This window comes from Prionailurus bengalensis, chromosome B1, assembly GCF_016509475.1.
Source record: "Prionailurus bengalensis isolate Pbe53 chromosome B1, Fcat_Pben_1.1_paternal_pri, whole genome shotgun sequence".
NCBI lineage: Eukaryota > Metazoa > Chordata > Mammalia > Carnivora > Felidae > Prionailurus > Prionailurus bengalensis.
This window is the reverse complement of record NC_057344.1, coordinates 436,924-454,674: the sequence shown is the minus strand read 5'-3', so window position 1 is coordinate 454,674 and position 17,751 is coordinate 436,924. Positions and strand designations below refer to the sequence as shown.

Genomic DNA, 17,751 nt, shown 5'->3' with positions numbered 1-17,751 from the left:
AAACCACAAGACATTAATGAAATAAGCTGGAGATGACATATAAATGGAAAGATATTCCATGTTCATGGACAGGTACAATTAATATTGTTAAAATGTCCATACCCGAAAGCAATCTACAGAATTAATGTAATCCCTATAGATATTCCAATGACATTTCTCAAAGAAATAAACAATCCTAACATTTATATATAACCACAAAAGACCCCAAATATCCAAACTAATCTTGAGAAAGAAGTACAAAGCTGGAAGCATCATGCTCCCTGATTTCATACTATGTTATAAAACTATACTAATCAGAACAAAATAGTATAAGTAAATAAAGATGGTCATGGGTCAATGGAACAGAACAGAGAGTGTAGAAAAAACCCACACATACATGGTCAATAAATCTAAGACAAAGGAGCCAAGAATATCCAATGGGGAAAGGACAGTCCCTTCAGTAAATGGTGCTGGGAAAACTGGACAGCAACATGCAAGGAGGAGGAAGCTGGACCACTTTTTTACCCCATTCACAAAAATTAACCCAAAACGGACTGAAGAATCAAATGTAAGACCTGAAACTATAAAACTTCTAGAAGAAAACAACAGGCAGTAAACTCCTTGACGGTCATCTTGGAAATGATTTTTTTGGGTTTGACACCAAAAAGCAAAAGTAAACCAGTGGGTCATATCAAAACAAAAAGCTTCTGCAAAGAAAACCATCAACAAAATAAAAAGACAACCTTCCAAATGGGAGAAAATATTTGCAAATCGTGTGTCTGATAAGAGGTTAATATAAAAAAAGTGTTTTTAAAAACTCACTCAGTAAAAGAAAAGAAAAAAGAAAAAAGAAAGAAAGAAAAAAAAAGGCCAAACAATCCAATTTAAAAAGGAGCAGAGAATGGGGATGGACATTCTTCCAAAGAAGACACACAGATGCCAACAGACATATTACAAGGTGCTCAGTATAGCAGTAATCACGGAAATCCGCTCAAAACCACAATCAGAGACCACCACACACCTGTCAGATTGTCTAGTATCAAAAAGGCAAATAGCAAGTGTTGGCGAGGACCTGGAGAAAAGAGAGCCTGCATGCACTGTTGGTGGAGGTGCAAACTGGCGCAGCCACTGTGGAAAACAGTGTGGACACTTCTCAAAATATTAAAAATAGATACCCTATGATCCAGCAATTCCACTTCTGGTTTTGTTTCCAAGAAAACACCAATTTGAAGAGACGTGTGCACCCGTATAGTCAGTGCAGCATTACTTACAACAGCCAAGACATGGAAGCAGCCTGAGTGTCCACTGACTGAAGATGATGTGTGCATGTGTACACATATACACGTACATACATGCGCATATGCACATACACACTGGAATATCATTCAGCCATAAAAAAGAAATCCGGCCATTTGTGACAACAAAAAAAAATAAATAAAGTCCTGCTCCAACAAAACCAAACTCAGGTATTGTGGAGCCTGAAGCTTATAAAAATTTAGGAATCTTAAGAAAAAGAAAATATTTATGTTAAATTTTAAAAACATAATCACGAAATACACATTCTGAAACGGTCACAAATACTACAAAACAAACACAAAAACAAAACACATTCCAACTACATCCGCTAGATTAAATGATAAAAACCAAACTCCAGGTGGCGTTCACCAAAGGGGAACCTTCTTACTGTCAGAAGCAGGAAAACGTAGGCCTGATCCCACTGAGGGCTCACACAAGGTCACAAGGACCTGTCTTTCAGCTCCGCTGCCAGTGGGGACAGCTCTGCTCCCCAACTCCACGGGGTCGCCAACTCCTAGCACCTTGGCTCCCATCATCACAATGCTGAGTCTAGCAAGTGGGGGTTGGGACTTCACCAAGAGCTCAAACAGTCCAGAACCCACACCTTCTGGCTGCACCTGGCTGAAGCCAGTCACTATGCCAGGACACAGTATGTGCTGGCTGCTCAGCCGTGCTCACCTAATCCACAATATACAAACATCTGTTGTGTTTCCATATATTAATAACAAGATACCAAAAGGAAAAATTAAGACAGCAATCCCAATTATAATTGCATCGAAAAGAATATCTAAGAACAAATTTAATCGAGGAGGTCAAAGACATGTATGCTGAAAACTAAAGGACACTAAAAAAAAAAAAAAAAAAAAAAAAAACTGAAGAAGACACAAATAAATGGAAAGACATGCTGTGTTCACAGACTGAAAGAACTAATATTGTTAGCATGTCCACACTACCCAAAACAATCTACCGATTCAACACAATCCCTATCGAAAGTCCAAAGGCACATTTCACAGAAGCAGAACAAATAACCCTAACATATATGGAACCATAAAAGATTGTGAATAGCCAAAGCTATCCTGAGAAAGAAAAACAAAGCTGGGGGCATCATGTACCCCGATTTCAAACTATATCGCAAAGCTGTAATACTCAATACAGCGTTGGCATAAAAGGCATGCAAATGAACAGAACAGAGTGTGCAGAAATGAACCCTCATATACGTGGTCAATTAATTCAGAACGATGGAGTCAAGGGTGGGGAAAGAAGAGGCTCCTTAGTAAATGGTGTTGGGGAAGTGGACACCTTCATGCAAAAGAAGGGTACTGGATCACTACCTTACCCCCCCAAGATTAAGTCACAATGGATTAAAGACTTGAACGTAAGACCCGAAACCATAAAACTCCTGGAAGAAAACATAGGGGTGAGCTCCTGGATATTCACTGGTCTGGGTGACGATTTTTAATCTGACACCAAAAGCACGGGCAACAAAAGCAAAAATAAACAAGTGGAACACATCAAACTAAAAAGCTGTACATACGGGTGCCCAGGAGGCTCAGTCCTAGTTGAGCGTCTGACTCTTGATTTTGGCTCAAGTCATGATCTCTCAGTCATGGGATCGAGTGTGCAACCTGCTTAAGACTCTTTCCCTGGGGCGCCTGGTGGCTCAGTTGGTTAAGTATGACTTCAAGCACCAGAGAATCTCCCAAATTCTCTATCCATCTTTGTGATCAGAGACCCATTTTGCATTCTCGTAGGGGAACCAAAAATACGGCCTCTTTCCTTTTTCCTTGGCGGGGGACCCACAACTGAACAGGTATTTTCAGTAGAGTTGACAATACTTTCTGTGGAGCCCCAAATTTACGATGCCCGCCACTGCTATGTCCACTGAGAAGCAAATGACCAAAATAAACCTTAAATTATTGAAACTGGGATTTGAAACAACGTTCAATGAGATGTCAATAAAAATAATGCAATGAAAAGGTTTAATAAACTAAACGCAAAGGGAGAAGATGCTAGAAATGTCACTGTTAAGGCAGAGCTAAGCCCCACATAGCTGCCCACCCCCCCCCACCACCACACTTCAGCCTCACAGGAGCACTGCCTTCTCTCAACGGCCTCCTCAGAGCCTGCAGCTACTAAGCACGGTGCAGTCTGATGGGAAAGGCTACCAATTCTCAAAGACACAGTATCCGGACCCTCCTCTGCAATACCTTCCTTTGCAAAAATCCTACAAGATCTGTCACCAAATGTCACACTGAGTAGCAACAACACCCTGATGGGGGGACCGAGCCAGATGAGGACTTAGTATGGTTCTCCCCAAGCCAAAGGCTCACGGTGTATCTGGGGGCTGCTCCCTTTTCTCCTCATCCAGTCTGTTGCCTACTATCTTGTTGACCATGTTCCCCACCATCCGACTGCACGGACACTGCCCTGGGCACATGCGCATCCTCCCTCCACTAGAATCCCGAACTGGGTATCCCGTCGTCACTGTGTGGCCCAGCCCACCCACCCTCTCTTGTGCATCTACAGGGGAGTGAAGGAACCTCCCCAGGAGGGTGCAAGATGAAGTACCCACGTATCAAACCGTGCTCTGCCGTACAAGACTCTGTACGCTCCACACATCTTTTAAGGGAAGAATGAGGCATGCAAAATAGAGGTGAATGTTCACTCCATCATCAACCTCCACAGTATCACGAATGTTGCTTGAAAAAGCAGCTTAGTCAGGATTCAAAGTATGAACGGGTCAGCCCTACCTGAATTAACCCTGTTGAACCATGTAATTTCTTACCTACATGCTCACCTTTTGATCCTAAAATGAGGCAAAAGAGAGCAAGGGGATATTTAAAGGTCTTGTATTCTCATGCCCATTATAAAACATTTTACAAAGCTGGTTAGAATCTTGAGTGTGTAAATTATTTTTACTAGCTTTAGAAAGCCCATCTTCAACCAAAGAATTGGGAATGCTGTTTCTCACAGACGTTCGGAGAAAGAGGTAATTTTCCTCAGCAATTTGGAATGGTGGTTACATATGGTTTTATTTTCTGCAAATTTTAGTTCAAAGTTAAATTGCTTTTTCTTCCAGGGTAAGAAAAATATCAGACACTGGCTATATAGTTCTGGGTCATCTGTGGCCTCTCCCCATAGGTTAGGATATGCATTTTTGTGGCAATAGGCAAAAGGAGAACAACAAAGAAACAAGAGTGGGGAAGAGGGCAACCAGAAGGTGTAAAGGACAGTTAACTCATTCCGCCTTCACTTCGCCCAACGAATAAAGCCCTGTCTCACTAAGCACAACTGGATAGGTTTCGATGGCGCAGAGAAGCATCGGTCAGCAAAGCTTACTATTTCAAAGGATTTTTAAATGAAGTTTCAAAGGGAGTGGGTGAGGGGAGACAGGTGGAAACAGAGTTTATCAGGTAAAGAAAACATAGCTTGAGTGGATGTTCGCTAATCTTGTGTGTATACAGAAAAACGTGTGGGAATGTGTGGGGAAAAATACACAAGGAAGAAAAGAAACTCATGCAAATTCCTTAGAGTAGAAGTGGCAGTAACATCGTATTTCATGCCTGACAGCTTTTTCAGTCTGACATTTCCCAGACTCTTTATCCATCCTAAAATGGTGACTTCTGGAGTCTCCACGTTTAACAGTAGGTCATGAGGAGTCCATGCAGACATCAACCATTTCCACATGTATTCAACCAACCTTGTATTTAAATAATTTGCTACGAAAACTGGAAGACAAAAAAATAACTGAAAATTCACAGCTGTGTGACATTATCTAATACTGATAGCATGCATAATTACCAATCTTATATAAAATTTACATTCATCAATATTCAATAAAATTCAGAATGGAAGAGAAATGCCACAATATATACATGTTATCTTTACTCTAATTATAATCTGAAATATATCCTATAATTTGAATATAGTCAAATACTACAAACCAGTCTCTAATCTAAAGCACTACATTTCTGTCAGAAAATCAGACAGGCTGAAGTAAAAAAATAAACTATTGGGACTACATCAAAATAAAAAGCTTCTCTACGGCAAAGGAAACAATCGGCAAAACTAAAAGAAAACATACAGAACAGGAAAAGATAATTGCAAATGACATATCCGATAAAGGATTAGTATCCAAAATACATAAAGAACTTATACAACTCAATACCCCAAAAAACAATTAAAAAATGGGCAGAAAACGTTTCTCCAAAGAAAGCATACAAATGACCCACAGACACATGAAAAGATGCTCAACATCGCTCATCATCAGAAAAATGCAAATCAAAACCACAATGAGATATCACCTCACACACCTGTCAGAACAGTTAAAATCAACAACACCAGAAAGACCAAGCGCGGTTAAGGATGCAGAGAAAGGGGAGCCCTCGTGCACCGCTGCTGGGAATGAAAACTGGTGCAGCCACTCTGGAAAACGCTATGGAGGTTCCTCAAAAAGTTAAAAATAGAACTACCCTACAACCCAGCAATTGCATTACTGGGTATTTACCCAAAAAATATAAAAGCACTAACTCACAGGGATACATGCACCCTTTGTTTATGGTAGCATTAGTTACGAGAGCCAAGATATGGAAGCAGCCCAAGTGTCCACTGACCAATGGATGGATGAAGGAGAAGTGAACGGAATATCACTCAGCCATAAAAAGAATGAAATCTTGCCATTTTCAATGACGTGGATGGAGCTAGAGTACATTATGCTGAGCGAAATAAGTCAAAGACAAATACCAAATGACTTCATTCACACGTGGAACTTAAGAAACAAAGATGAGCAAGGGGAAAAAAAGTGGCAAAGCTAAGAAACAGACTCTTAACTATGAAGAACAAACTCATGGTCACCAGAGGGGGAGATAGGTGGGCCATGGGTGAAACAGGGGATAGGGATTAATGAGTACACGTCTCATGATGAAAAAAATAAAATGATTTCTTAAAAATGAAAATCAGATGTCCTCCCTGTTAAAAATACAGAGTTGGTAATTATGCAAATGCAAAATTAAAATATACAGTGAAACTGAGGTGGCTGGGTAACTCGGTTGGTTGAGTGTCCGAATTCAGCTCAGGCCATGATCTTGCGGTTTGTGGGTTCGAGCCCGGCATCGGGCTCTGTGCTGACATCTCAGAGCCTGGAGCCTGCTTTGGATTGTGTCTCCCTCTCTCCCTGCCCCTCCCCCACTCACGCTCTGTCTCTGTCTCTCAAAAACAAACATTAAAAACAATTTTTAAAAAATATATACAGTAAAATCAATTACTAGATCCGTAACACCTTGAAGGAAGAAGCCCTGAGATCTTCCTAATCCTTCGGATGTTCAAATAGCATTTGTGGTAGAGACTGCCAGTCACCATCCCCGCTTCCGTGTTCACACCATCTCTGAGGTTTATCTGAACACACAGCTGTGCATCAGAGAGACCACGCCCCCTAGTTCCCATGCATCTCATGCTCCAGCCAAGAGGTGAGCAAATGTGACACACGTGTCCTGCTCCTCTCCTGCCCTGCTGACTGGACCGTGGGCGATACGCCCCCTTCGACTGTGCAGAAGGGCCAGCAGAGCACCAGCACAGAATGTCTTTCCATCCCTGAGCAGAGTCACTACACCAACTCAGGATTTCCAGGGAGAGAAACAGACTTCCTGTCTTGTGCAAGCCACTGTCATCAGGAGTCTCGGCTACATGCTGCCAAGACCGTATCTTCATTTCCTGAGCTCCTCAGCTATAATGTAGGGTCGACGGTAATCCCGTTTCCTCAGATTACTGTAAAGGTTACCTGTTTTACATAGAAGAGAACAGCACCTGTTGGTGGGCACTACACAGTCTACTGTGTGTCTGGGCAAACTCAGCCAGAGTACAAGTTATGGAGCTTTTCTGGGACTTCAAAAATAGAAACCATAAATGTTAGGCAGGCAGATGGCGTGGTTCTGCTATAACTTACATGCTGTGACTCAGGTTGCGCTGGTTATTCTCTCTCTCAAGTTCCCGACTCCAGGATTCACATCTCTTCCATCCATCTTCTGTTTTAATCCAGCTCCATCCAGGAGATCTCCAGTCCTGACCCAAAAATGGCATAGTTCCCCCTGTAAAAGAATTTATGTTAAGAATTTATGTAATTATCAAGTTTCCTTTCATTCAGAACATTTGTTTTAATGTTTATTTTTGAGAAAGAGAACGTGTGCACACACACGTGCGCACAAGTGGGGGAGGGGCAGAGAGCGAGAGAGACAGAATCAGAGGCAGGATCCAGGCTCTGAGCTGTCAGTGCGGGGCTCGAATCCACGAACTGTGAGATCATGACCTGAAGCTGAAGTCAGATGCTCAACCAACTGAGCCACCCAGGTGCCCCTCATTTTTAAAAAATGTTTATTTTGAAAGAGCAGAGGGGAGGGACAGAGAGAGAGAGAGAGAGAGAGAGAGAGAGAGAAAGAGAGAATCCCAAGCAGGCTTTGTGCTGTGTAACACAGGGCTTGATGTCACAAATCAAAGATCATGACTCGAGTTGATATGAAGAGTCAGGATGCTTGACCAACTTGAGCCAGCCAGGCGCCCTGAGAACATTCATTGATTCTAAAGAATAAAGCTCTTAATATTTAAATGTCTGCATGTGCCTTAAATGCTGGCTAGACACAGGGGAGCAAAGAGGACACAGTACCTCAGTTGCACCAAAATGATAAGAAGGGCTATGTATTGGTGGACGCACTAGCCCAACATTGCATATGTCAGGAAAGGTTTACCTGAGGGGCCATCTCAGCTGGGACCTGGAGAACAAGTAGGAGTCAAGGAGTGAGGAAGAACGGGAGCATTACAGCAAACGGAAAAACTCTCTCCACCAGAATTAGAAGCAACGTAACACGAGACATATTTGTGTTCAGCGCCATCTGTGCGCCAACCTGGTTGCAGCTCACAGTAGGACAGCAAGCATAGGGAGCTGTGAGAAGGGAGACTGGAGCAGTGCCCAAGTCAGAGGACTGGACTTTCCTGCAAGGGCAGCGAGGGGCCAAGAAAGGAACTTCCACAGGTACACGATTCGATTAGACCCAAGTGTTACAAAAGCCTCAGGGTCCCACTGTGAGGACGGAGGTCGGGGGACACGTGGCGGGAAGAAGAGTTAGGACTGGCTGTTATGGAATACAAGCCTTTACGAGGTGCAAGAGTAGGGCTGCAGAAGACACAGATGCTAGAAGCACTTAGGAGGCAGGGTCACCAGCAATCAAGGCCTTGTTTGTCTTGCTCTCTGACGCTAAGGGGACCAGCTACCACACCTCAGCTATGCCCGGGAGAGGCCCGTGGGGCACGGAGCAACCCCAGGCTGGCTGCACGTGTGAGGGGAAGTCAGAGAGACAGATTTGAGTTTGTTGAACCTGCCTCTGAGATAAGGAATAAAGAAAGAAGAGACGTTAATTTCAGTTTTGGACAGGCCTGTCAGATCTACTGAGTCTGTGGCGACAGGACAGCACTATACTAGAATCCGCGTATAAGGACCCAGGTATAAAAATCATGACCTTCAGGGCACCTCGGTGGCTCAGTCGGTTAAGTGTCTGACTCCTGGTTTCGGCTCAGGTCATGATTCCACAGTTCCTAAGTTTGAGTCCCACACTGGGCTCTATGCTGACAGCATGGAGCCTGCTTGGGATTCTCTCTCTTTCTGCCCCTCCCCTGCTGGCTCTCTCAAAATAAGTAACTTTATAACTTGGTGACAAAAAGAGCTCAAATACTAGCTCTTCCATTGCCCGGACCTGCCTTCCTGTGGCTCAGTGCTTTTCAACCCTCACTGTGCATTAACCTGACAGTCTTAGAAGCTTTTAGAAAATACAAGTGCTTGGCTTCATTCCAGACAATTAAATACAGGTATTTGTGCGTGACAGGTAAGTGCATTTTTTTTTTTTTAACAATGTCAGGCACGAAAGGGAGCTCAACAAACACTGAATGGACGCATATACAGATCCATCGCTCAGAAGAGACAATAAGGCTAGAGAACACAATAGGAAAACCGTCAGCATTCAGGTAGTCATCAAAGCCATAGGAATAATACCTATGGAATGACACCTAGGGATGTTTCCCCCACAGAGAATAACAGTGGGAAAAAAACAGAGGCAAGGGAAAAACTCTAAGGGACAATGACATTTAAGAGACAAGCAGATAAAGATGAGCCAAGAAAGGAAATTGAAAAGGAAGAGCCTAAGAGGTAGGCGGTAGGGAGCAGGAAGTCAAGAGAAGAATGTATTTCAAATGACTGGCAGAAAGGAAAACATTATTAACAAGCTAGTATGGTAAATATTCAAAAGTGTATATTGAATTTAGCTACAAAAACATAACTGAGAGATCAACCAACAATAGTTTCAATAGAATAATGTATTATATTAATCTCAGGTCCAAAGTAGACTTGGAGCATTTCTCTAATGTACGGTATATCTAACACAGAGTACCTGAGTGATAAAAGTTTTTCAAATATAATCTCCCAACTATATTATAACTAACAAAAAACAGGCTACTAGATAGACTTTGATACTGCCTTAGAAGAGACAAAAAAAGGAAAGTCCAAGTCTTCAGCAACATTGCTGGGTCAATTCTACATGCTCATTTCCCTAAATGGCATATGAAATGTTCTTGTATACCAAGAGGATCTCAAAACCCCACTCAACTTGAGTTTCCAGCAAGAACACATCTTTTATAGTCACACATTCATTCACTTAAATTCTTACTTTAGAAAGTACTTAAATATCCCTATTTAAATACCAGCACTATTTTGGTAAGCATCATCTTGCAGACTTGTTTCAAGCTACCAACTACCCTCAAATGCAAAAGCTACCACCCATGCCTAGTCAATTCAGTTAACTAGAATTGTCTCCAATAGTATACAATGATTTTCTAAATTTTCATGAAGCTTCAGATATAGTCCAGAGAACACTCCTAACCCAAGAAGGCAAGATGCTCTGAAACAGTTTAGTCTCATAAGACACACACGAGGGAACAATGTGTACGAGGACCATCTCTGAGATCTCTCGTTATCACAGATTTGGAAAAATCCGTGTTTAAAAAAACTGGCAACCATGCAGAATACTGCTAAACAGACCAAATATAGGGGTGCCTGGGTGGCTCAGTCGGCTCAGGTCATGATCTCACAGTTTGTGAGTTCAAGCCCCACATCAGGCTCTGTGCACAGAGCCTGCTTCAGATCCTCTGTCCCCCACCCCCTCTCTGCCCTTACCCCACTCTTTCTTTTTTTTTAAAAAACATTTTTTTTTCAACGTTTATTTATTTTTGGGACAGAGAGAGACAGAGCATGAACGGGGGAGGGGCAGAGAGAGAGGGAGACACAGAATCGGAAACAGGCTCCAGGCTCCGAGCCATCAGCCCAGAGCCCGACGCGGGGCTCGAACTCACGGACCGCGAGATCGTGACCTGGCTGAAGTCGGACGCTTAACCGACTGCGCCACCCAGGCGCCCCTAACACACTTTCTTAAAAGATGATGACACACGTTGTACTTGTCTAGTCGGGCACTAGGCCCACTCACCACTTAATACACTTCTATTCAGGCCTCAAAAGCAACTTCTATGACGTTTAACCAAAATTTTCAGTGTAAAGAGTCAGCTTAGTATTTCAAGTAAGATAATCAACTCTTTTGCAACTACCTCTGTGAGCAATGAATGGTTGGCCTGAATATTTCACATGTAGGTGTTGGTACTTACAGAGATTGGAAGGAATGAAATGCAGCTACATAAAAAACAGTACATTTCTGGGGCGCCTGGGTGGCTCAGTCGGTTGAGCAGCAGACTTCGGCTCACATCATGATCTCGTGGTTCATGAGTTCAAGCCCTACATCGGGCTCACTGCTGACAGTGTGGAGCCTGCTTCAGATTCCCTGTCCCTCTCTCTGCCCCTCCTCCACTGGTGCTCTCTCAAAAATAAAACGTTTTTAAAAAAAAGTACATTTCCAAGGTTTTTATTTTCAACACCGAGGAAAAGATTTGTTCTCCTGTAGACATGAGGATTCCAGAGATTTGACATATTATCTTCTTTGGGTCACAATGAAGCTTCATTTTAAGGTGTAATCCTATACAGTTCATGAACTAAAGCAGACTCTGGAAGAAGACTTATTAGAAACAAAAAGCCATCAGGGAAAAGCAAGAAGCAAAATGGACAAGAAGCAATGTGAAAGGTCTGGTGCCAAATTTTCAAAAATACTCCCAACCTGAGCCATCTAAATTTGCAGATCAGAACTACTACTAAACTTCTGGAATGATGAACCCATCACTTTTGACGGAAATATATTTATCTGTCTTGCTAAAGAGCTGAATTGCTACACCTTAATAAATTTTAACTACAATCACATTTGTTTTGAAAATTTTCAAACACAAAAATAAAAGCAAAACTTACTCCTGAAAATTATTAAGCACGTAAGAGCAGCTACTCAGAGGTGGCTACTCTGTCGTGAAGTAGCCGGTACAATTTGAAATTTTATGCACAGGTCATGCTAACGGATGTCAGAGAGCATAGGGGCTGAACCCTCAAAAATCTTCACTTCATCTCTATTGCACACAGCAGGGCGTGCGGGTGGAAACTCCCAACATGGGAGGCAGGTCAAACCCAGAAAGGTCTTCCTCCAAGCATTTTCCTTTTCTTAACTAATGATACAATAGCAATGTGTATTAGATCTTAGTGTGAGTTAGGCATTCTTATGATCAACTTACCTGTATTATCTCAGCCCTCACACTGCCCTAAAAGATAGAACATGTTGCCATCCCCCCTTTTACAGGCTTAATTCTCCATTTTACAGATGAAGAATCTGAGGCACAACATCTGGCAGAGCTGGGAGTTACATTCCTACAGTTTCATTCCATGGTCTATGCTCTATGCCTGCATGTTTATAAAAAAGTTTTTTTTAATGTTTATTTTTGAGAGAGAGAGAGAGAAAGAGAGAGAGAGCGCACGCATGCACCCAAGCGGGGGAGGGGCAGAGAGAGAGGAAGACACAATCCAAAGCAGGCTCCAGGCTCTGAGCTGTCAGCGCAGAGCCCGACGCAGGGCTCGAACTCACAAACCATGAGATCATGACCTGAGCTGAAGCCGGACGCTCAACCGACTGAGCCACCAAGCACCCCATATCCCGGCACGTTTGTAACAGCAATTCATGAGCACCCTGTGAAAACAAAGGTCATAAAACTGTGTGTTTTTTTTGTTTTGTTTTGTTTTTTTTACTGTTACCTTATATAGATCATATCTGGCGCTGTATGCAAAAGTAATGACTGATCTAAATATAAAAACACTCAGGAAAACATACCAGCCTTGTAAAAGGCTACATGTACTTCACTGTTTGTCTTAAGTTAGGTGAAAAGGAACCACAGGAAAGGGTACTCACAGCCCTTATTAAGTTCATCCCCCAGAAATTGAAAGCTGTTCTGTGCAGAGCTCAAGGCAATGCTACACATACTATACTCAGATAAGAAAATCACAGATAATAGCAAGGCAGTTCCACAGTCAAGGAAAACAGCTGGCAAACGAGTTTCTTTTCCCCTTATTTCTTATGTCTTAACATAAATTTTGAGTAACTTCCATTGTTCTGCGTCAAGAAAGACTGGTCCTCAATTTCACAAGCACTTGATCTCTTTCACTACTTTCTTATCCTTACAAGATTTCCAAGTAATTTAGAGCCAAACATGAACAGGGCTTAGAAGCATGGAAGAACTTGATGCCGAAAGAACCTCGAGAGATGGTGAGTGGTGGATTGAGAATCAGAAATGGGATTTACTGTAACAAGGCCTGAGTGAGGATCACAGAGGCTTCCAAGAAACAGAGACCAGGAAATAAAGAGGGAAACTAAAACGGAAGAGGAGTATGAATTCTTAGGAAAGAATGCGAAAACGTGTATTCTGATTAGGGATGGAGGTTACAGATTTGGAAAAGGCAAGAAATGAGGGTTTCCAGAGAAAAGAACAGATTCTTAAGAACATCCTACTCGGGGCGCCTGGGTGGCGCAGTCGGTTAAGCGTCCGACTTCAGCCAGGTCACGATCTCGCGGTCCGGGAGTTCGAGCCCCGCGTCAGGCTCTGGGCTGATGGCTCAGAGCCTGGAGCCTGTTTCCGATTCTGTGTCTCCGTCTCTCTCTGCCCCTCCCCCGTTCATGCTCTGTCTCTCTCTGTCCCAAAAATAAAAACAAAAAAAAAAACAAAAAAAAACGTTGAGAAAAAGAACATCCTACTAAAGAATGAATGGGCAAACCAAGAAGTTAAAGAGGAAGTTAAAAAGCATATGGAAGTCAATGAAACAACACCACAACCCAAAACCTCTGGGACACAGCAAAGGCGGTCATAAGAGGAAAGTATAGAGCAATCCAGGCCTTCCTAAAGAAGGAAGAAAGATCTCAGATACACAAACTAACCTTATGCCTTAAGGAGCTAGAAAAAGAATAGCAAATAAAACCCAAAACCAGCAGAAGACAGGAAATAAAGATTAGAGCAAAAATTAATGCTATCGAAGCCAAAAAAAAAAAAAAAAAAAAACAAAAAAAACCCACAAAAAAACCAGTAGAACAGATCAATGAAACCAGAAGCTGGTTCTTTGAAAGAATTAACAAAATTGATAAACCACTAGCCACTTTGATCAAGAAGAAAAAGGAAAGGACCCAAATAAATAAAATCAAGAATGAAAGAGGAGAGATCACAACCAACATAGCAGAAATAAAAACAATAAGAGAATATTATGAGCAATTATATGCCAATAAAATGGGCAATCTGGAAGAAACAGACAAATTCCCAGAAACATATACACTACCAAAACTGAAACAGGAAGACATAGAAAATTTGAACAGACCCATAACCAGTAAGGAAATCAAATTAGTAAATCAAAAATCTGCCAAAAAACAAGAGTCCAGGGCTGGATGGCTTTCCAGGGGAATTCTACCAAACATTTAAGGAAGAGTTAACATCTATTCTCTTGAAGGTGTTCCAAAAAATAGAAATGGAAGGAAAACTTCCAAACTCTTTCTATGAAGCCAGCATTACCTTGATTCCAAAACCAGACAGAGACCCCACTAAAAAGGAAGACAATAGACCAATTTCCCTGATGAACATGGATGCAAAAATCCTCAACAAGATATTAGCCAACCAGATCCACCAATACATTAAAAAAATATTCACCACGACCAAGTGGGATTTCTACCTGGGATGCAGGGTTGGTTCAATATCTGCAAAACAACGCAATTCATCACATCAATAAAAGAAAAGACAAGAACCATATGATCCTCTCAATAGATGCAAAGAAAGCATTTGACAAAATACAGCATCCTTTCTTGATAAAAAACCCTCAAGAAAGTAGGGATAGAAGGAGCATACCTTCAGATCACAAAAGCCATACACGAACAAGCCAACACTAATATCATCCTCAATGGGGAAAAACAGAGCTTTCCCCCTAAGGTCAGGAACAAGACAGGGATGTCCACTCTCGCCACTGTTATTCAACATAGTATTGGAAGTCTTAGCCTCTGCAATCAGACAACACAAAGAAACAAAAGGCATCCAAATCAGCCAGAAGGAAGTCAAACTTGCACTCTTCACAGGTGACATGGTACTCTATATGGAAAACCCAAAAGATTCCACCAAAAAACTGCTAGGATTCACGAATTCAGCAAAGTTGCAGGATATAAAATCAATGCACAGAAATCAGTTGCATTCCTATACACCAACAATGAAACGACAGAAAGAGAAATCAAGGAATGGATCCCATTTACAGTTGCACAAAAAACCATAAAATACCTAGGAATAAATCCAACCAAAGAGGTGAAAAGTCCATATGCTGAGAACTATAGAAAGCATATGAAAGAAATTAAAGAAGACACAAAAAAATGGAAAAAGATTCCATGCTCCTGGATAGAACAAATATTGTTAAAAGGCCGATACTATCCAAGGCAACCTACATATTCAATGCAATACCTATCAAAATAACACCAGCATTCTTCATAGAGCTAGAACAAATAATCCTAAAATTTGTATGGAACCAGAAAAGCCCCCGAATAGCCAAAGCAATCTTGAAAAAGAAAACCAAAGCAGGAGGCATCACAATCCCAGACTTCAAGCTATACTACAAAGCCGTCATCATCAAGACAGTATGGGACTGGCACAAGAACAGACACTCAGATCAATGGAACAGAATAGAGAACCCAGAAATGGACCCACAAACGTATGCCAACTCATCTTTGACAAAGCAGGAAAGAATATTCCATGGAATAAAGACCGTCTCTTCAGCAAGTGGTGCTGGGAAAACTGGACAGCGACATGAAGAATGAACCTGGACCACTTCTTACACCATACACAAGAATAAACTCAAAATGGATGAAAGACCTCAATGTCTGACAGGAAGCATCAAAATCCTCAAGGAGAAAGCAGGCAAAAACCTCTTTGATCTTGGCCACAGCAACTCCTTACTCAACACGTCTCCAGAGGCAAGGGAAACAAAAGCAAAAATGAACTACTGGGACCTCATCAAAATAAAAAGCTTCTGCACAGCAAAGGAAACAATCAGCAAAACTAAAAGGCAACTGACAGAATGGGAAGAGATTTTGCAAATGACATATCAGATAAAGGGTTAGTATGCAAAATCTACAAAGAACTTCTCAAACTCAGCATCCAGAGAACAAACAATCCTGGGAAGAAACGGGCAAAAGACATGAATAGACACTTCTCCAAAGAAGACATCCAGAGGGCCAACCGACACGTGAAAAAAATGCTCAACATCACTCATCATCAGGGAAATACAAATCAAAACCGCAAAGAGATAACACCTCACACCTGTCAGAATGGCTAACATTAACAACTCAGGCAACAACACATGTTGGTGAGGATGTGGAAAGAGGATCTCTTTTGCATTGCTGGTGGGAATGCAAGCTGGTGCAGCCACTCTGGAAAACAGTATGGAGGTTCCTCAAAAAACTAAAAATAGAACTACCCTACAACCCAGCAAGTGCACTACTAGGCATTTATCCAAGGGATCCAGGTGTGCTCTTTCGAAGGGACACATGCACCCCCACGTTTATAGCAGCACTATCAACAATAGCCAAAGTATGGAAAGAGCCCAGATGTCCATTGATGGATGAATGGATAAAGAAGATGTGGTAGATATATACAATGGAGTATTACCCAGCAATCAAGAAGAATGAAATCTTGTCATTTGCAACTATGTGGATGGAACTGGAGGGTATTATGCTAAGTGAAATTAGTCAGAGAAAGACAAAAATCATATGACTTCACTCATATGGACTTTAAGAGACAAAACAGATGAACACAAGGGAAAGGAAAAAAATAAAACAGGGAAGGGGACAAAACAGAAGAGACTCATAAATATGGAGAACAAATTGAGGGCTGCTGGAAGGTTCGTGGGAGGGGGGATGGGCTAAATGGGTAAGGGGCACTACAGAATCTATTCCTGAAATCATTGTTGCACTATATGCTAACTCATTTAGATGTAGTTTTTAAAAAATAAAAAAGTAAAACAAGTTTAAAAAAAAAAGGAAAGAACGGATTCTTCAGATGCGTGAGTTTTCAGAGTCTGAATAGGCCCACAGAGAGCAGTGGAATCCAGCAGGAAGGGTCCAAACGGAGTTCACAGTGAAGAGGAGGACGCAAAGCCCAGGCGTCAGCTGAGAGCGCAGGGAGTCAGGCACTGGGAGGATGCCAGAGCCACGGACGAGGACAGGGGACCGAGGACCGCGCAGCAGGTGCGGCGCGGTGTAGACGAGGGCAGGGGACCCAAGACCGCGCAGCAGGTGCGGTGCGGATAAGGAGCGCAGGGAGCAGGGGGTATCTCTGGGAGGAGAGGCTCGGGGCACGGGGCCACCGGCTCCAAGACACGGAGGAGCCCCGGGAACAGCTGAGAAGGCGGGGACGCGGCAGGGGACGCGCAGACCCCGAGGGAGGCGCCCCCAGCCGGGGAGCGCTGGACGCGGCGGAATCGCGGGCGTGCGGGGTGGGCGGCGGGCAAGGGAGGCCGCGCCGCCCAACGGAGGACCGCCTCTGTTCCCCACCGGGCGCGCCGAGGGTCCCCAACCCTACCTGGTGCGGGGCGGGCTGGGGGGAGGGGGGATCGCCGTCCCCACCTGGAGCGCAGACGCCCTCGGTCCCCACCTGACGGCCGAGCGGAGGTTTATTGCCGGAAGTCGTCCACCGCCTACTGGGGGAGCGCTGACAAGAAGCCCCGCCCCGGGCCGCGCTGATTGGCAGGTGCGGCTCCGCGTGGCCGTGTTGCTACCCGGCTCCCCGAGGCCGAGCCGCGCGCGTGCGCAGTGGGCACCGCCGCCGCCTTTCTGCGCGTGCTCAGTGGGTGCAGCTGGTCTGCAGACCCCCGCGGGCGTGGCGCGTCGTCCCCGCGTGGGAGGGCGCGCCTGCTTCCTGTGCGCGCTCCTGAGGGTGCAGCGGAGACGGGCTGGGAGGACCGGTTCGCGGAGGGTACCCGGGACCTACCCGCTGTCTGCTCCAGTTTCA

General features: G+C 43.4%; 1 protein-coding gene across 11 annotated transcripts in view; it reads right to left on the bottom strand.

Annotated features, from left to right (window-relative positions):
* Positions 1–17,467, bottom strand: part of FBXO25 (F-box protein 25) — a 52,204-nt gene extending 34,737 nt beyond the window's left edge. For 3 of the 11 annotated variants that reach the window (XM_043557166.1, XM_043557168.1, XM_043557174.1), the window contains exons 1-2: positions 17,323–17,458; positions 7,217–7,357 (exon numbers count right to left, since the gene is read on the bottom strand). In XM_043557166.1, the coding sequence (XP_043413101.1) occupies positions 7,217–7,350 (134 nt within the window). In that variant the 5' untranslated portion in view covers positions 7,351–7,357; positions 17,323–17,458. Of the gene's footprint in view, positions 1–7,216; positions 7,362–17,322 lie in introns of all 11 variants that reach the window. The other 8 variants (XM_043557169.1, XM_043557164.1, XM_043557159.1 and 5 more) reach the window with 6 other exon arrangements.
* Between the last annotated feature and the right edge of the window lie 284 nt (positions 17,468–17,751).